The 24,726-nt window shown below is 47.0% G+C and overlaps 1 protein-coding gene across 3 annotated transcripts; it reads right to left on the reverse strand.

Moving 5' to 3' along the window:
* Positions 1-4,769: 4,769 nt before the first annotated feature.
* Positions 4,770-20,512, reverse strand: Calcoco1 (calcium binding and coiled-coil domain 1). 3 transcript variants are annotated; one of them, XM_051190029.1, is made up of 15 exons: positions 20,376-20,512; positions 17,699-17,878; positions 17,320-17,422; positions 16,182-16,372; positions 14,539-14,697; positions 14,077-14,225; positions 11,616-11,706; positions 9,532-9,687; positions 9,108-9,362; positions 8,569-8,694; positions 8,067-8,162; positions 7,622-7,730; positions 7,242-7,441; positions 6,782-6,888; positions 4,770-5,760 (listed from the first exon to the last, which is right to left on the reverse strand). In XM_051190029.1, the coding sequence occupies exons 2-15, from the start codon at positions 17,852-17,854 to the stop codon at positions 5,583-5,585; spliced, it is 2,076 nt and encodes a 691-aa protein (XP_051045986.1). In that variant the 5' UTR covers positions 17,855-17,878; positions 20,376-20,512; the 3' UTR covers positions 4,770-5,582. The 3 variants fall into 3 exon arrangements, with proteins under 3 accessions (XP_051045986.1, XP_051045985.1, XP_051045987.1); XM_051190028.1 differs by lacking the exon at positions 20,376-20,512 and adding an exon at positions 19,104-19,148; XM_051190030.1 differs by lacking the exons at positions 4,770-5,760; positions 20,376-20,512 and adding exons at positions 5,791-6,607; positions 19,104-19,148.
* Between the last annotated feature and the right edge of the window lie 4,214 nt (positions 20,513-24,726).

Raw genomic sequence — 24,726 nt, forward strand, 5'->3', positions numbered from 1 at the left:
GATCCTGCTTCTGCTAGGCCCTCTCCTTGATTTACCTCCCCTGAGGTAACTGCCTACCTCTTTCTGGCCCTTTCCATCTTCTCCATCACTCTTCGTCCTCCATTCTTACCTTCCATGGTGATGTTCTCTGTTCTATCCCTGCCTCTCTGACTTTCATTCTATGCAAGGAGGCTGGAAGACCTTTCTACATTCCTATTGACTTTGCTGTCATGGACCTTAATCTCTGTTCCAGCTCCAAGTTCTCTTATCCTCAGGATTTAAATAACTACCCAATTGCTCTGGGCCACTTTCTCCTTCAGAAGATTCCCCAAATAACAGGACTCCTACAAGCCAAAATTGCACCAATCCATCTTTTTCTCATATATATTTTTCTACTTATTTATTTAATGACTGGCATCATCAGCTATCTGGTCATTTAAAAGCAGAAACACAGCATCGGCTTGATTCTTTCTGCTCCCTTCTCATATTTAATTATCACCAGGTCATATACATTTTCGACTGGATTATTATAATATGCTTTTAGCTAGATTCTTTGAACCTTGATGATCCAGCAATAGAGTGTATGTTGCAAGTAAATAAGCATTCCTGTTTTGTACATGAATTTCTCCAATGCTAAACACAGCATATGGCACCTACTAGATACCCAATATTAACATTTATTGATTGAATATACAAGTCAGCCTCAACCCCACAATGAGCTCCTCTCAGCAGACTTCCTGTCCCTAGATTCCTGAGGAAGTTAGGTCTTTGTGTATTTTGTTCCTTCTGCTTGCACATGCTAGGCTCATACCTACTCATCCTTCAAGACTTTGTCCCTCTTTGTCACCCACAGGATCCTTTGTGATTCCCAGGCTTGGCTAAATACATGTGCTTTTGGGTCCCAGCTTCTAAAGTAGCACTTACTTTGTTTCTTGTATTTTCTGATTACATCAATAACAATTTCTCTGAGGGCTTGTTATTGTTGTTGTGTTTTGTTTTAAGAGACAGTTTCTCTGTGTAGCCCTGTATGTCCTGGACCAGGCTGGGTTCAAATTCAGAGACTTGCTTGCCTCTGCATCCTGAGTGCTAGGATTAAAGGCATGCACCACCACCACCTGGCATAGGGGCATGTTTGTAACTGTTACGTCCACTCATAAAGAACGCTCTACAGTGTTTCTTAAGTTAACAGAAACATCTTAGTAACTGACACCATATTTGTTATTGTCAGGCAATCTATAGCACTAAAGTGGTGTAGTGGTATTTGTGATTTAAAGCTGATCATTGGGGGCTGGAGAGATGGTGCTTAACTCTTAGCAGTTAAGAGCACTGTTTACTCTTCCAGTGGACCCAGGTTCAATTCCCAGAACCCACATGGTGGCTTATAACGATCTATAACTCCAGGTCTAGGAGACCTGATGTTTTCTTCTGGCCTTTTCAGGTACCAGGTATGCATACTCAGAGACATATGCAGGCAAATCACCCATACACATTTAAAAGAAAGAAATAAAGAGTGGGGAGGGAGGGAATAAGGAAGAAAGGAAGGAAGGAAGAAAAAAACTAGCCAGATGTGGCGCTCCATGTCTTTCTCCCCAGCACTCAGGAGATAGAGGCAAGAGGATCTCTGAGGTCAAGGTCAGCCTGATCTACACAGTGAGTTCTAGGACAAGTAGGGCTATATGAAGAAACCCTGTCTTTAAAAAAATCTGTAAAAAAAAAAAGAAAGAGCCAGGCAGTGAGTTCTAGGACAGCCTGGTCTACAAAGCTACACAAAGAAACCCTATCTCAAACAAACAAACAAACAAAAAACAACAAAAACAAAACCCCAAGACCAAACCAAACCAAACAAACAAACAAGTTCAGTGTAATGTTCATTTTATTCTTTATGTATCATTTTGCATATATAAAGTGGCTTTTTCCCTACTATAATTAAAAAAAGAAATTAAAGGAATCATCATCTATGCTAGTTCCTATGTTAGATTTTTAGAGCCACGGGGACATATAAACTCAGAGTCTAACCTCATGTTTACTTACAAAAAGATGAAAACCTTGTACATATGATAGAGGATGGACTTTTGTCTGCAGTGCTGGAGATACGAGGGCTTGCACAAGGTAGGCAGGGTCTACCCTATTGGGTTCTATTTCTAGCCCTTATGCCCCCTCCATCATCATCACCATTATCATCTCCTCCTCCTTCTCATTTTCTGTCTCCTCCTCTTCCTCTCTTCTCTTTTTTTGCCCTCTTCCTTTTCCTCCTGCTCTTTCTCAAGACAGGGTTTCTCTGTGTATTCCTGGCTGTCCTTGAACTCACTCTGTAGACCAGACTGTTCTCAAACTCAGAGATCTACCTGCCTCTTCCTCTGGAGTGCTGGGACTAAAGGTGCGCACCAGCACTGCCTGGCTTTTTTTTTTTTTTTTTTTTTTTTTTTTTAAGACAGGTCTCACTTTGCAGTTGTGCTGGCTTGGGCCTTGCAAACATCCTCTTGACTCAGCTACCTGGATGCTAGGATTACAGCTATGAACTACCACACCTAACCAGACCTTGGCCTTTTGAAACATGATCTCATGATGTATTTCAGGCTGACCTTGAATCGGAAATTATCCATTTCACAGCTCCTGAGATTCCAGGCATGCCCAGCTGACATAGTGTGTTTTTACAAACATGCCACATGTGCTTTATGCTTCTTCTCAGAGGATATACTGAGAAGTCAAGCAGGCTTTGAAGCGTCCTTTGGGTGGACAGAAAAGCAGCTGCTCAGAGTCATTTAAAAACTGCCTATTTCTGTGAAATGGTTCTTTCCCACTGTAGCACAGGGTTCCCCAGAGCAGGATGGGGGGTGGTGGAAGAACACACTGGGACCAGTTAATGAAGACCCTGCACTGGCACACTAAGCTACCCACACTCAAGTGCCTGTAGATGGGGGCAGCCACCAAGGTTCCCGGGAGAGCTGACCAGGGCTTGCACAAGCTCTCAGCTTCTGCACAGAAGCTGGGAAGGAGGAAGATAAGAACCGGTCCATTTCAGAATGGAGGTGTTGAAAGGGTGAGTTGCCTGACACCACCCAACATACAGGAGCAGAGCTGGAACAGGAGCCCAGCCGTCCCTCTTCCTGCTCCAAAGGGATGCTTGGACAGGGCGGTGAAGTGTGAGTTAGGCAGAGGAGCAAGGTCAGACATCTGCATAAGTCCCGGTGTGGACACACACATCACAGAGGAAGAAACACGTGGGTCCAAAAAGAGGAGCGGCTGGGCGTGCTTGATGCCCACACGCGGGGCGGTGTGCTTCATGGCGAAGTGTGGGACAGCTGTAGCAGGGTGAAAGCAGAGCTGAGGACAGGAAGGGGGAGAGATGAGGAACAAAGCCTACAGGGTGATCACAACTACTTCTAGTGAGGCAGTATGTGTCAATAGCTTGGTTTGGTTAGCCATGTGGCTTTTGTGTGCAGTGGAGTGTTGGCAGAGAGCAGGCAGCCTGGGTCTGGATCCTTCTTTTCTGTCTCCCTTCTCCTTTTGCTCTAGGGGACCAACCTCTTGGAAGCCAGAATGCGTAGGTCCCAGATTCTTCCCTCCCATCCTCCCCCAGACATAAATCACAAATGATTTCATTAAATGCACCTCCTGCTGGGGATGTTGGCTCATAATTCCTCTCTGATTAACCCCCACTACCCCGGCAAGTTTATAGGCCAAGAGAGGGAGGGGGAGAGAGGAGAGGGAAAGGAGGGGTGGGGGGGAATCCCGGGCGGGTGATGGATGCCTCTGTCAGCCCAGCTCGTATTTATTAATAGTCTTAATACGGGAAGCAATAAAGGAAGAGAGGGATTCTATTAATTAAATCATTGTTATAATTAACTTTCATTAAAGGAGGATCAATAAAGAGAGGTTGAGATGGAGAAAGGAGAGAGATCCATTATCTCCAATTTCCTTGGAAAGGATTCAGGGAATGAGATGTGGTTGCTAGGAGACAGAGATGTGAGGGAAGAAGGAAGGATGTAACATGTCATCCAGGTGCTGCAGGAAGGGGGTGGATGAAGACAGGGAATTGTGGGGGTGGCCTAATGAGTGAATCTGAAGGGAATCGCAGGTGCTGAGAAGGGTGCTTTGGGGTCAGAGTGAGGAAGCTGTAGGTTATGTCTGTCAGGGCATGCAGAGCCTTGGGGAGCATACAGATCCTTAATATTTGCTTTATGATGCTGTGGATGTTTGTGTCACCCAGACAGCTGGTTGCGGTAGATGAATGTGTTGCTGTGATCATACAGTCAAAGAGTGCTTGGGGGTATGTGAAGATGCAACACAAAGTGGGTAGGAATGGTAAAATCCTGACACTCGGCCGAAGTAGGAGCTTAGGGTACGACTTACTCAAAGGTGTGCACTTGATGGGAGTAACACCTGTCTTCCGGCCCAGGGTGTAGCAAGGGTGATCACAGAGGATGCAAGCATGAGCAGTGGAAACCTGGCCTCTTTCCGGCATATCCCTTCCCATCCCACCAGCTGCTCTCTTCTTAAAAGTGTGCTACAGGCCAGATCCCACTGAGATATTGATGCCCCGCGTGTGGGCATCAAGCACGCCGCTCCTCTTTTTGAATCCACGTGTTTCTTCCTCTGTGATGTGTGTGTCCACACCAGGACTTCTGCAGATGTCTGACCTTGCTCTTCTGCCTAACTCACACTTCACCGTCCCAAAGTCCCAGTAAGAATGGACCTACCTATCATTCCCCTCCCTCCCACCAGTGTAGAACTAGAGGTTCCTCTTTTTTGTAGTAGTGCTTCTTGACCAGAACACACTGTGACAACAGTTACACGTATCATATAAATATATTTGTCCAAACTACAGGTGAGAGGACAGTTTAAGGGAGAAGGGGGGGAGTTCTTATTGCTGTGGGGGTCCTGCAGAAGGTGAGGGTCTGAGAAATGGGGGCACCTAGGATCCCTTGTCCCCCCCATCCCTCACAAAAGGCACAAATACATTTTCTTTTCCATTTGAGGATTTGGGTGTGGGGTGGCATAAGAGGGCATAGGAATCCTTAAAAATACAAAAGAAACTTCCAAACTTATGACCTAAGGCTATGGGAATGCTGGGGTGGCTGTGAAAAGTAGTCTGTAACAGAAAGAACTGGTGAAGCCAAGAACTGAGAAAGACCCGATGAGGTCATGAGCCCATGCTGCTGCCTCCATGCAGCCCCAGAAACAAACAAACAAACCTCAGTAAACAAACTCTGAGTAAGAGGGTGGGTGCCCCAGGAGTTGGCTTTGGGGCATCAGAAGGGAGTGTTGTGTGTGGTATGTAGCTATGTACCTGGGCTAGCAGTGGATAATTCTGTTCCTACAGGAGAAAGCCCCCTTCATCTTGTTTCCTCCAAACGGTTTTCAGAGGGTAAATTCAGCTACTCCTTCCAAGACAGATCCCTGCCTGGGACAGAGGAGTCAGCATAGCGGATGGAGTTACAAAGCTTGGGATGAAAGTGGGAGGCAGGCATGGTTTGTAGGAGCAGAATATTACAGAGCCCAGTGTGATGGAAAACAGGCAGGAGCCTCTTTGTGTGTGTGTATGTGTGTGTGTGTGCGCGCATGTGCACACGCGCGTGCGTGCATACTAGGGAAGGGTGAGATCACTCAAAGGTGAAAGGGTCCTGGGTGCTGAAGAAGAAATGCCCATCCATGTGATCCTCCAGGACATCCTTGTCACTCTCGGCAGGGAAGCGCTCCTTACAGATAGGACACTCCTTCCATGGAGGGGTGGCTGAGACCCCAGTGCTGGTCTCTGACAGGGAACCCACTGCAAAGCCACTAAAGAGAGAGGACGAAAAATGGAAAGGGTCAGGGTGCTTTGGTGGCTTTATTTTTATCTTTGATAAAGGGCCTCAAACTTGTCATGTAGCAGAGGGTGACCCCTGAATTCCTGATTCTCCTCCCTTTCCCTCCCAAGGGCTCAGATTTCAGGCAGGCACCACAATGCCCAACTTCTGTTGCCTTCTTGACCTGGGGATCTCAGGGAACAAGATCCATGTGTTTTCTTGTCCCTAAAGTACCATCCTGGTCACACGCTGTTTAAGCCTCTCCTATGACATTTTTCTGCTCACAATACTGGATGCCTTAGTTCTTCAGATGCCTATGCCCTCTCTTCATGAGTCCCTTGCTGGTGTCTATAGCACAGAACCCATCCTCCATTCTCCTACTCTCCACCCTCCATCTCCGTCTGCTGCCTAATGAGGCTGAAAATGAGTCTGACACTGTTCTTCATCTTCCTGCTCCAGCCCTGTTCCAGTGGAGAGAGAGATGACAGCATCAGTCCTTTCTGCCCCGAGCCCCACTCACTTTAGGCAGAGCTGGGGGCCAGGTGATAATGCTCTTTTCCCTAAGGCTCTGCTACCTGACTAGGACTGGAGAGCCAGGCAGAAGGTACCACTTGACACCTGACCTCCCAACTGTCCCCACTAGGTTCCCTCCCAGTTTCCTACGAACAGCTCAGGCACAGCCAGACAGGTGCTGGATAGTGGTTTTCTCCATCTCCATCTCTGAGGCCTTATATACCTTCTTCCTCCCTGAAGACCTAGGTACCTACCTGGTGGTTGGGGAGGGGGTAGGGGCAGGAGAGAGGGGAAGCAGGGCAATTTGGGCTCCACGGAAGATGATGCTAGAACAACACAGAAGCCAGCCAAAGGCAGGGAGAGTGAGAGAACATGAAGCCATTTGTGGAGGTAGCTGACATCCCTGTCAACCACACTAGTACCTTCTCTTCTTGGGTTTGGAGGCAGGGCCTGGTGGCTGTGCACACACTGACCTCCTCCCCTCTCTGTGCTACACTCACCTGGCCATGTCATAGAAGGCACTGCCGAGTTCAGGAAGCAGAAGATTAGCCTCTTCACCCCCACTCTGCACAGCTGCCATCAGGACTGACTTCTCATCCTCAGCCTCCTGGTACCAAAGAGACAGGACTGGATTTGGGTGGCGTTCTGAGGTGGTAAAGTAGCACTCGGGACAGATAAGGGCAGAGAAGCCAAGGCTGATGCTGGTCAGAGGGGCAGTAGGAAGAGAGAGGCAAGAATAGGGTTTTGCTAGGGCTGGTTGGAGAGGGGGAGGGGGCCTGGAAGCATTGGGATTATTGAGCTGGCCTGGGTTTGGGTCATTCTGTTAATAGTTTTGAAGAGAAGCCAGGCCTGCCTCCTTCAGCCCAGAGTAAGAATGCTGTACGGTGCAGCTTTCTGCCCTGGCTCATGTGTGACCCTACTGCCTGCTTACAACTGCACATATGAGCTCCCACTACTCACTGAGTCAGAGCTGCTGTCCTCCCCTGGCCCAGAGAGGTGGGGAGCAATGGGTGCTGGTTGGTTGATTACAACAAGGGAAGATGCCTCCCGGAGCCCAGGAGGAGAGGAGCCTGTGTTTCCATGCTCACACAAGCCATAGGACGGGAGCCTCATGTCCTCTGGGGACTCATCTTCTGAGTCTGTCAGAGCTGCAGGGCAGCCTATGGGAGGGAAGGCAGATAGAGAAGAAAGGTCAGCCATAGCAATCTGAGGAGGAAGATGGTTCAACTGCAGAGGGCCCCGGGAATGGGAAGGGAGGGCTAGGCTGCTTCAGGAGGCATCACTTGGGGCTTTCCTCAGAGGGGAGAAGGGCAACAGGTGTCACAAAATTGGGGACAGACTCAGCCCAGCAGTGGCCTCCTCATCCTCTGTGGCAGCATCTTCATTCCACTTTTCATCTGCCACCTTCTCCAGTCGGGCCTCCAGCTTCCTCATGTACTCTAGCAATTCCTGGAGTTGGGAAAGAAAAAGGCAGTTTTCTTTCCCTGCTGGCCTCCTGGGCTTTCCTTGCTCCCAGTATCACGTAGAGGCTTTCACCATGGGGTGCAGTCACACATGGCAGATCCCCTCAATTGAGAGCTTTCCTCTACCCTGTACCTTGATCCCTTCTGGTGTTCCTCCCCTGCATAAAGTTAGTTCCTAAGAGGTGTCAGGGCCATTTTTCAGCTTTTGTTCCTCAAAGAGATTCCAGTTTCTGAGCCGAGAGATTACCAAGATGATACAGAAGTCTGAGTTCCCAAGCCCTTGGCTTTGGCATCCAGGGCCTGAACTACAGGTGAGTCTCACCTGTTTCTCTGCCTGCAGCTGCTCCTTTTCCTTCTGAAGCACGCGGAGAGCTGAGCGCAGCTCTGTCAGCTCTCGTTTACTCTCTGACAACTGCACCTGAAGGGAAAGGGTCATGGAACCTGAAGTCTGCAATGTGCCACCAAGAATCTGATCCAAAAGTAAACTAGGTTATCTCTTGCTGCACACACAAAGTGCTTCTTCCAAAAGGCCCTTGCCTTGGCCCCCGGGGCTCAGGCCAAAGTCCTAGCTAGACTCTACCTCTCCAATGTGGCCCTAGGTAACTGCCTTAGGCTGGATGAAGAGGCTTTGGTAATACCAGAAGTCACCCCATAACTCCCCTGTGATATCCCTCCAGGCCCAGATGTGCACTCTGTGAGCAGAAAGGGAATGTGTACATTCAAACCAAGAGGGCTGGGAGGTATACAAGTCATTACACAGTACTTAAGAGTCAAGAGACAGTGAAAGGACAGCACTCTGAACCCAAGGTGGTAGGGCACCTCACCAGGCTAGAATCCTTTTCTCGGGCCAGCTCAGTTTTGAATATGTGGCTCTGGCTCCTCTCCTCCTGTACTGTCTTCTCCAGCTGGAGGATCTCTGCACTCAGCTTCAGGATTTTGTCCTTCTCAGCCTAGAGATGGGACAAAGAAGATGGGAGGGAGGAGGGGAAATGGCAAGGGATGCCAGGGAAATGGCACTGCATTCACTATGTCCCTTTCTTATATGTCTGGGGGACTAAACTGTTTCTGAGCAATTTCCTCACTTCTGATCCCCATTAAAGCAGGATAGAGCATGGCAGCAAGGTTCTGTGCTACAGGAATGGGCACTATGGTAGGGCCTGGTGTCCATGACAGTAAATGTTCCTTCACGAGGATGGTTATTAGTGTAGGTATTTTGGTGATCAGGACTGGGACTCCCCGCTAGTGCTGGCTCATGGCTGGAAAGCTCTTCAAGTCCTTCAAGAATCTCATCCCCTCTCCCCTCCTCCCAGAGCACCTGACTACAGGTCAGAGTCACTGCAGTAGGGGAAGGGTCAGCCTCTACCTCCATATTCTGCAGCAGGCCTGTGCGCTCCTTGCTCCATTGGCACTTTTCCTCCTTCATGTGAAGGCTGAGCTCAGCCAGTCGGCCACTGACTTCAGCCACTTCCAACCGGCTGCGGTGTAGCTCGGCTATGGTGCGGTCCCTGGCTCCTGCTGCACTAGCCAACTCCTCCCCAAGAAGGGCAGCTTTCTGTTGGCTTGAGGCTGCAAGTTCCTGGACTCCTCGAAGCTGCTCTTTCAGGGGCTCCAGCTCAGCCTTCAGAGAAAAAGGACAGAGATCAGATCCCTCAGGCTACCCCTTGTGAATCAGGGAGCCTCCTCACCAGGACCCAGGACTGTGTTGTTTACTTTAGCCATCTTTGCCTCTCTCTCCAGACTACTTTGGAACTCTCACTGCTCCCTATCATCGACAGGCCTTCACTCACCACTTTCTGCTGGGCTTGGGCCAGGCCATCCTTCATGTGTGCCACCTTGTCCTTCAGTCGCTGGACCTGAGCACCTTGCTCTTCTTGCTTGCCCTTGGCCTCCTGAAGCTCTACAGTTAAGCGATGGTTCTCCTCTTGGACCATCCGGAACTCAACCTGATGGAAGTGGAAAACAGGTAGGGAGTAGGGGATGAGTGCTGGTGTGCCAGGGGCAGGTTGCCTTCCTGGCCCTGGGACGAAAGAAGGCAAGGTCTGTTTTTGAGATTCAACAAGAGTGGAAGCATCCAGCTCTTACCAGCTCTCCTTGGGTCCTCAGCTCAAAGGGTCTCAATCTTGAACCTCTAGTTTCTAGCTCCCGAATGAAGTGTCTAGAGCATCACAGCTGGGATCTTACATGGGGACTTCCCACAACCCACTCTGCTTTCCTACTTTTCCTTTGAATCACAACAGTCTGAAGCCCCTACAGCTCTTACCACAGACCTTTTCCTTCCCCTCCTTTCCCTTCTGAGTCTCTGCCTCTATTCCCTCTCCCTGCACTTTGGTCATTTTATGTAACTGTGAACAATCAGCCTTGAATGCACAATCCTCTGCCTGCTTCTGTCACCTTCGGTTGAGATTACAGGTGCATGCCACCATGCCTAGCCTTTCCTGGGACCTTTGCCACTCCTGTCTGCTGTACTGAGCACTTCTCAATTCACCTAGTTGGACACCTGAGTGCTATGCTTGGTTCTCCTCTCCCTCGCAGTTCACAGAAGAAAGCAATAGCTTCTCCACTCTCCATTCTGGACACAGTCAACGTCTCCTGTCTATTACTGCCATTGACACATTAGCTCAGGGGGCTGCTCCCATGGGATGACTGGAGAGTGCTGTAACTAGTTATTTTCTAGCAGGTGATCAGTGCTTCCTCAGTACAATTCTTTAGGCACTTTTCACTGCTTAAAGAGAAAAGGCTGCACTCCAGATCCTCTACAATGTGATGTACACTTTACCTCACACTTTTCACATACATGTTCCCTCGGGCTGTTCCTTGCATCTTTCTTTGTTCTACTTAATTCAACCTACTTTGTTTGTATTGTTTTATATTATCAAGACAAGATCTTGGTATATGGCCCAGGCTGCCTCAAGCTTGTGACAATCCTCCTGTCTCAGCCTCTCCAGTGCTGGAATTACAGAACCATCACACCCTGCTCTAGTTCCATTTTTTCATGGCTGGGCAGTTTTCTAGAGAAGCCCAGGGTTCTGAGAAAGCCACTGAAGGTTCTGAAAATATTTTATTTGAATTCATCCCCCCTTTTTTTGCCTTGTGTAATATTGAACTACAATCTCAGCTCTAACCTTGTTCTAAATTATTTAAAAAAAAAAAAAAACCTGTTTTTAGAAGCATATCAAACATAAGGCAACACACTGGAGAGCACCAATCCATTGATGTGTGCTTTTAGGTTAATTTATTTTTATGTAATGCTCAGAATAAAATCTCTTTTGTATTTTCTATCAAATTGAAGAGTAAACTGGGACTATAAGGTTGACAGCTTAAAAACTGTTACCATTTATCTCCCACTTGTCTGTGACTCAAGGTGTTCAAAGTTTGAATTCCTTCCTTCTTTCTTTCCTATCTAGATCACAATGACAAGCATGCCTGGCCCTTACATTCCCTTTTTGATAGCCTTTGCATCTCTCTCTCTCTCTCTCTCTCTCTCTCTCTCTCTCTCTCTCTCTCTCTCTCTCTCTCTCTGTGTGTGTGTGTGTGTGTGTGTGTGTGCACCCATGACCAGAGTCTGACCTTGACATGGGTGTCTTCAATTGTTCTCTACTTGCCAATTGGCTAGACTGGCTGGTCACCAAGTCCCACGGACCCTCTCAAGCCATCACTGTAAGTGGGCACTTAACAGTTGTTTCTAAAGTTTAATGAGCTGTGTTCTCATCTACCTCTCTGGAACCCTGTAAGGCTAGATTAGGTTTCTTTTGTGATACTTTGTGATTTGGGCAGGTACTACATTTCCACCTTCATGGGTGCCCAGCATTCAGAAGGGACTCAGTGAACACTAGCTGAATAACAGAAAGCAAAACCACTTGGATTCTCTTACCTCATTCTGCTCCTTGTCTGCCTGGACTTCCTTCAGCTGCCCCAGGAGCTTCTCTTGTTCCCGAGTCAGGGCCTTCACTGTGTCTCTAACCCTGTAACATATAGGGACAACAGTGCTGGGCTAAAATACTCAGCCCCCAGACCCATGCTTTTTCTAGAGCTTTTTTTTTTGGTTCAGACAGGGTTTCTCTATGTAGCCTTGGCTGTCCTGAAACTCACTATGTAGACCAAGTTGGCTTCAAACTTAGAGAGAGCCACCTGACTCTGCCTCAGGAGTACTGGGATTAAAGGTGTGTGCCACCATGCCTGGATTCTTCCTTCTTTACATATCACTGTAAGGATGTTGTGGCAATGGCTCTCTGTTTCCACTCATTTAAGAGATGAAAATCCAATCTTTCAAAGACAATGGACAATCACTATTGATTCTAAACTTGCTGTAGATCAGATGGGGCAGACTTGAGAGCGGCAAAAGACCGTGTGTGCACGGATGTGCATGGCCCATAAAACCTTACTTAATGAACACTGACATCTGAATTGATCATTTTCATTATTATAAAATATCATTCTTCTTTTATCTCATCATCAGCTTCCAAATCATGTAAGAACACAGGTGGTAGGCTAGATGAGGCATGTGAGGCAGTCTGTGGACTCTTGGTCTAGATGTCTCTGAGAACATAGACATCTGGACTAACCTAGGGCAAGGCTAGTACATTATGAAGCAACCTCTTAGATAACTTTACTTACTGCCCTGAGACTTTACAAAGATTTTTGTTGTTGCTTTAAAAAAACAATCCAACAATGCTGAATGAAAGTAACCTAATGATGTTTTTGTTTTTCATAAACAAAGGAATTGGGGTGTTGAACATAGTAAAGAATCTGAAAGACAGACATGAGTGTTGGTCAGTATTTATGCTATTTGATAGGCATAACTATGATAATTATGTTTTTATCCTCCTTTCTCTCATTCTTAAAAAAAAAAAAAAAATGGGGACTTCTTTGTTACATGGCCCAGGCTGGTCTATAAGTCACTATGTAGCCCAGGCTGGTCTATAACTCATTATGTAGCTCAGGCTGGTCTGTAACTCACTATGTAGTTCAGGAAGGTCTAACTTATGATCTTCCTGTCTCTGCCTCTTCAATAGGTAGAGCTTGGCTCTGTACAAGAGACACAGAAGTGACAGCTGTTTGATGCTGTCGTTGCCCCTAGAGTGGCTTTCTCTTACATACCTTATGTCACTCTCAGTGTTAGGAGTCTGTGGTTTAATTGAGACCCATGTTCAGGGGGTCTGGGTTGGTCCAATGCTGGTTTCCCAGCTATCAGTCTGGGGGTTCATGAGTCCCCTGTTCAGGTCAGCTGTCTCTGTGGGTTTCGGTAGCCTGGTCTTGACCCTTTTGCTTATCACTCCTCCCTCTCTGCAACTGAATTCCAGTAGTTCAGCTAGTGTTTAGCTGTGGGTGTCTGCTTCTGTTTCCAATGGGACCTTTGACAGCGGAACCAGGATGCATTCCTGGTGCACAAAAGGACTTTGGAAGCACACTTCCCATTGAGGGATACTCCCTTAGCCGAGAGACAGGAGGGAGGGCCTAGACCCTACTCCAAATGACTTGACAGATTTTGATAACCCCTCCTGGAAGGCCTTACCCTCCCTGTAGAGTGGGTGGGGAATGGGATGGGAGAGGGCTTGGGGGGGATTGGGAGGGAGAGGGAACTGGGTTAGATATGTAAAATAAGAAAAAAAAAGAGTCTTTGATTTAGTTAGGCATGTGGCCCATGATTTGGAGTCTCAACATTTGGGAGGCAAAGTCAGGAAGATCTCTGTGAGTTCAAGGACAGTCTGGTTTACATAGTGAGTTCCAAGACAGCCAGAGCTACACAGTGAGACTGTTTCAAAAAACAAAGAGAAAAACAAACAAATCAACAAAAAGATTCTGTAATTTATACCTTTTGTCATACTCTCAGATCACGAGCTTCACTATAGTGTTCTGACCACTGAGCTGTGACCCTGAACATTTCCAATAGCAAGGATGGAATCTAATTCTTTTCCTGTGCTTTAAATATGTGGTGTATTTATTCAATGCATATACAAACATAACTTGTTTATATGACTACATTATAAGTCTTGCTATGTTTCCCAGGCTAGACTCAAGTGATGCTCCTGCCTCAGCAGCCCCCATGCATCAGCCTGCAGTAAGGTCTGACTGTCCTCTTCAATCTCTTCTTGTAAATATTCCAACTCTAATTCTGCTTAGCCTCTGCCATACAATATGTACAACTGACCTTTCTGAAGAGGAGAAACATAGAATAGCATTAGGAGAGATGGATGGGGGCTGGCAGAAAGAAACCCCTAGTAAGTGGAACACCCCGTATGAGATTGTGGAGGGCCAGAGAAACCAGTGGGACAGACAGCAGGCATGCCCATCTGAAACAGGATGGAGTGGAGGCCTTGATGAGGTACCCATACCTGTCCAGCTCCACTTCCTTCATCAGCACTTTGTCACTGATGGTCTGAATGTCATCCTCTAACTCCAGGATACGGGCCACATGTTCTCCCTGCTGCTGGCTCAGGATGTCCCTCTCTTCTGTGAGTTCCCCATGGGACCGAGAGAGCCCCTGGAAGACAGAGGGTGATGGCCATTCTCAAGCTTAACTTTATATTCCCCCACCTCTATCTTGCCACCTTCCTTCCTTGAAAAAGCTGAATGGAGATACTGTTACCTGGCAGTATGCCAATATTCCTGGATCCAAAGAACCGAGTCTCATTACAAATTAGGGACACGCCTCTTATCAAGTAAAGTTTAGTCTCACTTGTTACCCTTAAACCTATTTCCTTGATGCAGGGGCCATCTTAAAAACTCCACCAACATCTTTTCTTTCTCTTCTTTGCTGGGCCTAGGCCCCATCCCCCACCAGCTCCAATTCCCACCTTGTATTGCTCTGTGAGTTCCAAATGCTCTCGCTTGGCTGTGGACAGAGCCGTCTCCAGCTCCTGCACTCGGTCCCTCAGCTCTGCCACCTGACCCTCCAACTGCAGCTTCAGCTGCATCAGGTCATTCCGCTCCTGCTGGCTCTCATCCAGCTGGTTCTGCATGATCATGAGAAGGGGTGAATCTGTGAGGCACTATTCCAGATGCATCTCAGGGCAGAGAAAACAAGTCAGCGGGGTGCAGCTACGGGTCTGTCTTGACTGTCATCCCAGGCCTGGAACCTTTCTCTGACAGGGTGTAGTGACAAGGGGGTTCCTCTAAGTTTACCCGCTCTATGGAGTCAGGCAGATTTGGGTAAATCTCCAGTGCGGTTTTTACCAGCCAAACCACTGAACCGGTCATCTGTGAGACTTACATGAGAGCAATTGATGTAAAACAGAGTGTGCAGTAGCAGCTTGCATTCTCTCTCACTTGGGTATAAACATCTTCCTGTTGTGTGATACATGTATGTATCAGACTGTGGTTCTGGAGAGCAGAACTTTGTTCAAATCGCTGAGGAGATACTAACTTCTACCTTCTGAGCCCTCCCTTCTGGAGAACCACTGCCTCCCCAGCTGTCCCTGTCTCTCACCTTCCTCTGGGCTCTCTTCCTCATATCTGCCTCTTTGCTCTTAAGACTTCTCTATCTGGTCGAGTGGAAATATTTATATAAGACACATTGTTTTTAAGTTTAAATTCTCTAGTATTCACTTTAGTAAGATACGAAGGCTAGGGAAACAGCACAGCAGTCAAGAGTGCCTGTTGTACTCAGAGAGGACAAGAGTTTAGTTCCTACAACAGATGGCTTACAACCACCAATAACTTCAGAGTACTCCAAGGCACTCCATTCTGGCCTCTGCATCCACATGCATGTATACACATCTGGGCTGGGAAAAGTAATTGAGGGATGCGTGGCCCATGACTGGGCCAGCAAGATGGCTCATTAGATAAAGGTTACTAGTTGCCAAGTCTGGATACCTGAGTCAACCCTTAGAACCTACACAGTAGGAGGGAGAGAACCAATTCCCCCAAGTTGACCCCCCTGACCTTCTCATGTGTTATGGCATGTATGTACTCACATATATACATATTTATGTATATCCACAAATATACACAGACATAAATAAATAAATGTTAAAGTACTAAGGGTTACCTGTAATTATACTTCAAATCACATTAGTTACACCTGGTGTGCCAAAGAGCCTCATGTGGTCAGCACCTCTGGTACTGGATGGGATAGTTCAGAGCCCTGCCTTAACCCATGCTAGAGGTGGATCTCAGCCTCCCTTCCCCCTTGTTCCCTGGCACAGTTTCCCTCCACCCTGTGGGTCTCCTTTAGGACTTAGAAGGCAGGCAGTGTCTCTCTGAAAAGGCTGGCTCAGTTCTAGGAACCCTTAGTTACACTGGCCTGTGATGGCATGCTCTACTGTCCTATGTGTCTGTGTCTATGTGAAACCTAAGTTTCTAGAGAGCAGACCTTTGGTAACACCCAGTGAAGTCTTCAGTTGAGATAACTAAGGAAGCAAAGTAAAGTGAGAAGGGACCCTTTAATACTGTCCTTGGCATCCCAGGATGAGGAACAAGTCTGCTATTCTTTTCTTACCTGAAGCACAGTGGCCTTAGGAACAACCAATAGGATGTCAGAGCCTCCATCAGCCTCCTCCAGGGTCACCAGCTCGTCCATGGGCCTTGGCTCTCGGAACTGGAATGGGGGGCTCTGCCCACACACCCGGCCCTGGCGGTTTACATATCGGAATTGGTAGAGTTGGGCTCCTGGTTTGGGTAGGTAGCTGGCTGTGGGAAGAATGGTCCAGAACCCCAGTATCACCTCTAGCTCTCAAGTGCTAGCAGGTCCTTTGGTATTACCAAGTTCCTCCTCCCTGCCCAGCCACCTTCTTTTTCCAAATCCATTCCCTCCTACTCATCACTCGGACTCTAGCTGCCACTGATTGAGTCCAATATGTACCACACACTGCACTCCAGTGTTTTCCAGATCATTTTAAATCCCTGTGCTCTTCCTACAAGCAGGGACCCTCTTTTAAGTCACATGCTCAATACTAAACAGCTTGTAAAGCAGAGTTGAGATCTGAATCCAGATCATTCAGACTGCTATGACAACTCTTTTCTGACATTACGACACGTTTCCTTGTTCTACACAGGGGCTTTCTCTTTCTTTGGGGTAAACAGCAAGGTTAACATTCTCTAAAAACATCCTTGTATTGGATTCTTCAAGTGCTTGGTGCTATTCCAGTGATAACTTGCTAAAAAGTCTCACAAGGTCGATTTATTTATTTATTTATTGAGACAGGGTCTGGCATGTTGCCTAGGATATTGCTGATAGCCTGGGTTCAAGTTATCCTCTAGCCCTAGCCTCCTCAGTAGTTGGGATGACACTGGAGTACCATTAGGCCTGCAGTTAAGAGTTATTTGAATTCACGTTTCCTTATCCTCTGTGGTTTCTTGTTGTTGTTGTGTTTTTTTGTTTGTTTGTTTTGGTTTTGGTTTTTCAAGACAGTGTTTCTCTGTAGCTTTGAGCTTGTCCTAGAACACACTCTATAGACCAGGCTGGCTTGAACTCACAGAGAGATCCACCTGCCTCTGCCTCCCAAGTGCTGGGATTAAAGGTGTGCATCACCACCACCTGGCAATCCTCTGTACTTTTTATGCCTGTTAGCCCACTCCTCCCCACAAACCACCACTTCTGTGGCTCCTCCATCCCAGTTTCCCATTTCCTTTTATACCTTGGAACTGGACACTGGCATGGGTGGGGGAACCATCAGTTGTACTTTCTGGCACTGAAGACCATACAAATGTGTGATAATCCCGAACACAGGCAGCTTCCACCTGAAAGAGAATGGTATGGTGACAGAGTCACCATCCATTCATGATAGAAGGGTCAGCATGACTGAGTGGTACCAAGGATGCTAAGGCTCAGGTAAAATTGGGGGACTAGTAGGAGAAAGAAAGGCTAAGGCGGAGACATGAACTTTATACACACGGTCTCTGGCATCTGTGTCATCTTTCTCCCATCAACCTGAGAATCTTAAGGACCTAGTCACTCCTCATATTCTAACCGACCTGTGTCCCATAAGCTTGCACCAGAAGAAGGTCTAAGGATACCTTGAAAATGCCAATCCAGTCACTGGCACTGGGCATGGTGCCTGGAGGCAGAGTGTAGTGACATTCCACCTTGGTGTTGGGGATGTAGGTCCGGGCTACATTCAGGAAGTTGACTCCACTCCTGGATGGTACCCGGCTTAGTGATGACTCTTCCATCCTGCCCTCAAGATGCCGGTTCTCCTATGAAAAAAGGGGTTGGTAGACTTTCGTCTTTCCACTCTGTTTCCCTCCCAACCTATGTGCATGCACCCACAGTCCCTGTCTACACAGGGCACACCTGGTTCCAGCCCCTAAGGTTATGGGACATTTTTAAGGTATAACTCCAAATCTCTGGGGCATAGGTCTGGCCTTCTGTGTCTATTTCCCACCCTGTCATGTTGTACCCTCTCTGCCTAATTTCTATTCCTTTCCACTGCCCTACTGACCAAGTCTCTGTTCAAGGCATCTCTCCTTTTCATCTCTCAACATCCTTGGGGATTCCAAATTCTCTTGGTTTCCCCATCCAAGCCCCCATACCTTCTGGCTCCAGAATTCAAAATCCAGCTGAAGTGTGGGCCCCTCTTTATATATGCCTAAGCTTGCTGACCTTACTGCACTCAGGTGAGATACCTCCAACAACAACTAATCTCTGATGACAATGAGTCTTCAGAGCTGGAATCGTTTCAGTGAGAAGCAGCCTAATCCTAGCTCCTCGGCTCTTAGTGTACCAGTCCTTGAGTTGTATATCCTGATCAACTCCAACTTCTGCTTCCAGGGAAGAAGAAGAAGAAAGCAAGCTTGGGATCTCTTCTGAGAACTAGAGAAGAGGAGGATAGGAAAGACAGGTTCTGCCCCTCAAGTTCTATTCCAGGAAGGTGGCAGTTCTGGAGGTGGCAGTTCAAGGGTGGGGTGAAATATTCAGCAGGAAGGTGGTGGTGTGGGGAGATGGAATGTGGGGGCCTGGAGCCAGGAAAGCCCCACCCTTAGGCAAGGAACAGGTTAGAAACTGGGTAAATGAGGGGCCCTGAGAAGGGGAGATACATTCAATATCGAGAAAAGGGAGAGAGTTCAACAAGAATATCTTCCCCCCCCCCACATCTTGCCCAGAGCAGAACTAGAAACCCCGCGATTGATTGGATGTTAACTCAGCTCTACTATCCCCTCCCTATTTCCTGCTGGATCCTCTTAGCCTCAATTGTCTAAATCCTGCCTTATGATTGGGTTGGTGGCAAAAGATACACAAGTAGGATGATGGAGTTGGAAGGGAAGTGCCAAGTTAGCTAGGCAGAGTTAATATGGAAAATATGAAGTGGATGAGAACAGACAATAACAACAATCAAGAGTACAGGATAGGGGTTGGACAGCTTGGTGGTTAAAGGTGCTTGCCACCAAACCTGACAACTTGAGTTCAACCACTGAGAGTCACCTGGTAGGAGAAAACAGACTTCCCTAAGTTGTCTTCAGACATCTGCATCTGCACACACACACACACACACACACACAGAGAGAGAGAGAGAGAGAGAGAGAGAGAGAAATAAAAAAATAAAATAGTACTCAGAGATGAATAATAACATATGATGTGCATGTTTGAAAATATCATAATGAAATTCATTGTATGTTAACTTAAAAATAAACTACTCCTCAGTCCAGGGCTGTGAGGCAGCCCTCTTCTCTCCGGCCCGAAAATCTGCTTCCTGTGTCAGCTGCAGCTGATCAACCATCACTAGTCATATGTAAGCCCCCAAACACTACAAACCCACACCAGGCTGAGACGGTTGGGGAGAAACTTTAAAAGGTATTAGAAACTTAGTGTAAATGGAGAGGTGGCTAGCAATGAAAACGGGAAGAATTTCTTCCTTGAAAAGAGGTGGAGTAAAACTATTTCAATGTCATTTTTTGGGGGGGTGGATTTCCATCTCTGAAAAATCTCTCCTTACATCTAGCCTGTTTTCTTCAGATACAACTCTTCTGAGGGTAGGGTGAGTGTGATCTGTCTACAAAGCTCTACGCATCCAGAACTTCCAACCCCCCCCCCCAAACACACACACACAATCTGTAACAGCTGCAAACATTCTCCATGTCTGAAAGTCCTGGACATCTAAAGTATAATTCAAATGGTGTGTGTGTGTGGGGGGCACGCATGTCCTCGGACACTGTTCTCTTAAGTGTTTTGGTGTGTGTGTGTGTGTGTGTGTGTGTGTGTGTGTGGGCGCGCATGTCTTCGGACACTGTTCTCTTAAGTGTTTTGGTGTGTGTGTGGGGGGGGGGCGCATATCCTCAGACACTGTTCTCTTAAGTGTTTTGGCATTCCACAAGTTGCAAGTTTTCCTCGCAGCGTAGTAAAGGCCTTTGGATCTTTGGATTTGTGTGAGAGAGGGAAGGTCTGTGAGAGCAAAGACTTGCCTGGAAAAGACTAAGTAAATATTTCAGTTCCTTCCTTCAAGCTTCCATAAGACGATCGAACTTTACAGAGAAGGCCTCGTAAGAAATCGAGGAGAATGCGGGGGCTACCCCTCAAGGCCCCCTTGAAACCAACAACACCCGAAACGTGGGGCTGGCTTCTTCAGTGCGTAAAGTATTAAAACCTAAAGTCTCCTGCTGTCCTCTTCTACAGTTCTCTCGGATTAGCCTTTCGCAGTCTGAGAATCAGGTTGACCACCCCGCGTAAGCCCACCCTCAGTTAGGCCAAGTTTCTTACCCCACAGACGGATCAGCTGTTCCCCTCACCTTTCACCAACAACAAAAACAGCACCCGACTGCAGGAGGGGAGGGGAAGAGTGGCGCGAGAGCTTCTGGGGCGTGTGGTTCTTCGGTGACCTAACACCACCCAGTTGTTGAACTTCTGAACTACAATTCCCAGGAGGCTGCGCGCGGTGGGGCGGGGAAGAGGGAGAAGAGGGCGGGGGCGGAGGGTGGACTCATCGTGGCTTCCCGGGAGATGTAGTTCTCACTTCCGTGCCAGTCCAGGAGGGTGTGGCTATCAAAGGACTTCACCGCCCATGATTCCTCAGGAAGGGTGGGTTGATATAGTGGTGCCTGCTGGTTCTTGGCGTGCTTAGTGGATGAGGGCTCTCACGCGTTCTGCACAGCTATTTTCAGCTGGGCAGAACGCTCCAGCACAGCCACCTTGTTCGCTTTGCAAGTTGTTTATTAGATAGGTCATAGTGTTATATCCACTTACAGAAGAAAAAATTGCTTAAGGAATCGTAGTGTCAAGGCTATGAAACCGTAGAATTCTGCCAGGGCTCGTTCCAAGCTATGAGTTACTACACCCTGATCGGTCACCATGGTCACCACGTTGGGGATGGGAACTCACAGTACTGGTAGTGATTATTTATTTTTAACTTACTCTGACCTCAGGGTTGACAGATCTTGTAAAAACTCTCATAGCTTACTCTTTTGTTCCAACTTGAGGCTTTCTGTGCTAAGAGTCTGATAACACACACCTGCACGTGTTCATCCTAGAGTGGCTTCTAGGACTAGGAAGAGGATGTGTTGCCTGAGGTGGTGGCCCGAAACAATGGAATGAAAAGCATGCGATTGAAAAGGGAGCTTGGCATGGTATAGGACTTGCCACAGCTCACAAACAAGCTAGAGAGGCCTCTTTGCCCAAGCCTTTTAACTGGCTTAAGTTAATTAGAGTAATAATACGAGTTGTTGCTATACTTTTTATTTGGAATAGGTGAAAGATTCACACTGTTCCCACACCCCAAGTCACTTAAGGACTTCCTTACTCCTGTGAGCTGCCTCCAACCCTTGGAGAGTTCAAACTTCTTCTCCCTGTCTCTGTATTAAAGGATTAGGTGAGGTACGGTGGCACACACCTGTAGTCCCAGCATTGAAGAGGTAGAGACAGGGGGTCTTGGAGAATTCAGTGCCTATGTGGGCTACATAATAGACCCTGTCTCACAAATAAATAGTTATATTTTAAGGATGACAGTCCTCTTCCCAGCTGCCTGTTTTAATTATCTGCTGCAGTAGGTTCTGGCATCTCTGCCTTTCCCATATTTTGGGTTTTTTGTTTTTTGTTCTTGTTTTTTCTTTTAAGATTGAAGAGAGTATTTGGTGCTGTCCTTGGGTGCCTTTCATCTTGAAGATCTTCAAGCATTAAGTCACTGGGCCGCACAAACATTAAGGTGACATGTCTGTGTCATTAGTCAGGATTTATGAGTTAGAGCACACGCTGCCGGATGGGGATATGGCTCAAGGTCCTGGGTGAGCTAAGAGTGAAGCCCGTCCAAAGACTGACTCAAGTCTCAAATGTTAATTTTGTCTTCCATCAGAATTAAAGCCCATCCTGTAAAAAATCTCAGTCTCAAGAAGAACTAAAAATATTAGCAATTTCCACATTTGGGAGGGCTTACAGTGTGTTTGAACAGCCATGCAGTGTAGGCTCTATTACCATACCCATTTTGCATATGATGAGAGTGAGGCACAGACAGCTGAGTAACTCAGTGGGGTAGAACCAGGGTTCCAGTTTCAGTAGACAGCACACCATATTAATGTGGTTTTAAATCTTGTTGTTGTAAGGAGCAGTGGTGTTAGTCAGGGGATAAATATCCATGGAGTTTTCATGTGCTCAGTGAAGGCACATGGCAACAGGAAGCAGCATCACTCAACAAGCATGTGTCAGGACTATGCTGGATGTTCCATACATTTCATTGAAAGGATAAATATAGACACTGAAGGATATATTTGATTTGGATGATTTGTCAAGATGGGACCAGGAAGGGAAAACTTACTCTAGGATGAAGCCAAGATTCAGAAATGGGCCTGGGTAATGGTCACCAGAGCTTAGAGAGGTACTCAAAATAGCACATTAGTTTTAAAGTACACACCCAACACACACACACACACACACACACACACACACACACCACCACCACCACCACCACCACCACCACCACCACTACCAAACAAAACAAAACAACAACAAATGCACCAGACATTGGATTTGATCCCCAGCACTGGGGCATAAATTGGGGCATGGTAGCACACACCTGGAACCAACTCAGAAGTTAGAGGCAGGATTATCATGTGCTCAAGGTCATTCTTAGTTACATACCCAGTTTGGGAGCCAGTTTTAGCTATAGAAGACCCTGCCTCAACAAAACAAAACAAAACAAACAGGGATGTCAAGATGGCTCATCAGGTTAAAGCACTTGTCAAGCAAGCCTAACAATATGAGCACAATCCCTGAGAGCCATTTGAAAAAGGTGGATGTGATGACATACAGATAACTATGTGTATCTCAGCCTTTCTACAGCTCCATGGTTGATGGACACAGGAGATTTGCCCTGAACCTTACAGGCTGATCAGCATAGTGGAGAAAACAAGAGAAACACTGAATGTCATCTTCTGACCTCCACATATAACAGTGGCAACCATGCCACCTGAATACACACACACACACACACACTAAACAAACAAACAAATAAATAATTCAAATATGGCCTGGAAAATACTCCAGAGGTTAAGAGTACTGGCTACTCTTCCAGAAGACCCAGGTTCTATTTCCAGAACCCACATGACCCCTAACAACTGTCTGTAACTACAATTTCAGGGTATTGAAGCCCTCTTCTGACCTCTGTAAACTCCAGCACACATTAGCTACATATATTTGTAAACTTAGGCAAAGCACCTATACACATAAAATAAGAATGATTTTTTAAAATTAAAAACAAGGGGCTACCATGCTCAGTTGATTTCTTTTTTAATTTATGTGGCTCACAGTGCACATGTGGAGGTCAGAGGACAACTTTCAAGAGTCACTTTTCTCCCAGGAGTGAAATTCAGATCATCAGAGTTGGCAACAAGTACCTTTACCCATTAAGTTAGGCTAAGCCAACTCACTAAAATAAATTTTTATTTTTTGAAATAGGGTCTTTCTATGTCCTTGAACTCGAACTGCAATCAGGATAGTCTTGAACTCACAGAGATTCTCCTGCCTTCTCAGTGGTAGGATTAAAACTGTGTGTTACCATGCTCAGCACGGAATTTTTTTTTAAGGGGAAGAGTGTAGTGGTTTGAAAGAAAATGGCCCCCAAATGGGAGTGGCACTATTAGGAGGTGTGGCCTTGTTGGAATAGGTGTGATCTTGTGAGCATGTCACTGTGGAGGAGGGCTTTGAGGAACTCATATATGTTCAAGCCATACCCAGTGAGAGAGTTCGTTTCCTGTTGCCTGCACAAGATGTAGAACTCTCAACTACCTCTCCAACACTATGTCTGCCTGATCTTTGACATGTCCCACCATGATGATAATGGAATGAACCTCTGACCAGAGAGAAAGAGACAGAGAGAGAGAGAGGGAGAGAGAGGGAGAGGGAGAGAGAGGGGGGGAGAGAGAGAGAGATACTGTGAGAGCAGATGGAGTTTGTGAAGAACAAAGAATACTGAGTAAGGACAGAACACTTGGGGGCTTTTGTTTTCTTGGGATGTAGTCTAATTAACTTCTGACAAAGGACAGGGGAAAGGTGATATTGGTGGGCTCTCTAGAGGCTGTGGAGGGGGCAGCTGTAAAACAAATCATATGGCTCCTCCTCAACCCCTCCTGTTCTGGGATGAAATGAGGGTGCTGTACATACTAGGCAAAGTACTCTGCAACTGAGCCATACCCTAACTCCTTTCCTGAAGTTTTATGTCTCTTTTGTAAAATTCCTAACTTTGGTGTTTGCCTCATCTAGCTTAGTGCCTGTACGAACATGTGTGTTGAATGGAAGTTGGCTCTGGCCTCTTAGCAGTGAGAAGCCATCATTATCCTATGCCTGCTTATGGGGGAGGTGCTCTTTCAGCCAAATCCCATGCCAGGTACAGTCAGTCTGAATTCCACAAAGACAGAAAAAGAGACTGTGACTAACCGGGCTGGGTGTGGTGGTGCACACCTGGAATTCTAGCATTCCAGAGAGTAGGACAGGAGGATTGCTGCCAGTTCAAGGCCAGCCTGGCCTACAGCATAAGACCCAGCTTCTGGAAGCCTGAGACAGGAGGATTAGTACCAGAGTTGTTAGAGTCAGAGCCTGGGCTGGGCCACCTGTACTTAATAAACCA

This window comes from Phodopus roborovskii, unplaced genomic scaffold, assembly GCF_943737965.1.
Source record: "Phodopus roborovskii unplaced genomic scaffold, PHOROB, whole genome shotgun sequence".
In the NCBI taxonomy this organism is placed as follows: Eukaryota; Metazoa; Chordata; class Mammalia; order Rodentia; family Cricetidae; genus Phodopus; species Phodopus roborovskii.

Bases quoted from the DNA above. Each gene is read 5' to 3' on its own strand.
- Calcoco1 (XM_051190028.1), bottom strand. From the start codon at position 19,145: ATGTCTGAAGACAACTTAGGGAAGTCTGTTTTCTCCTACCAG. The intron at 9,688-11,615 runs GTAAGAGAATCC...CACTTCCATCAG, and splicing joins CAGACAAGGAGCAGAATGAG to GTTGAGTTCCGGATGGTCCA. The intron at 8,695-9,107 runs GTAGAGGCTGAC...TCCCATCTCTAG, and splicing joins GCCTGCTGCAGAATATGGAG to GCTGAGAAGGACAAAATCCT.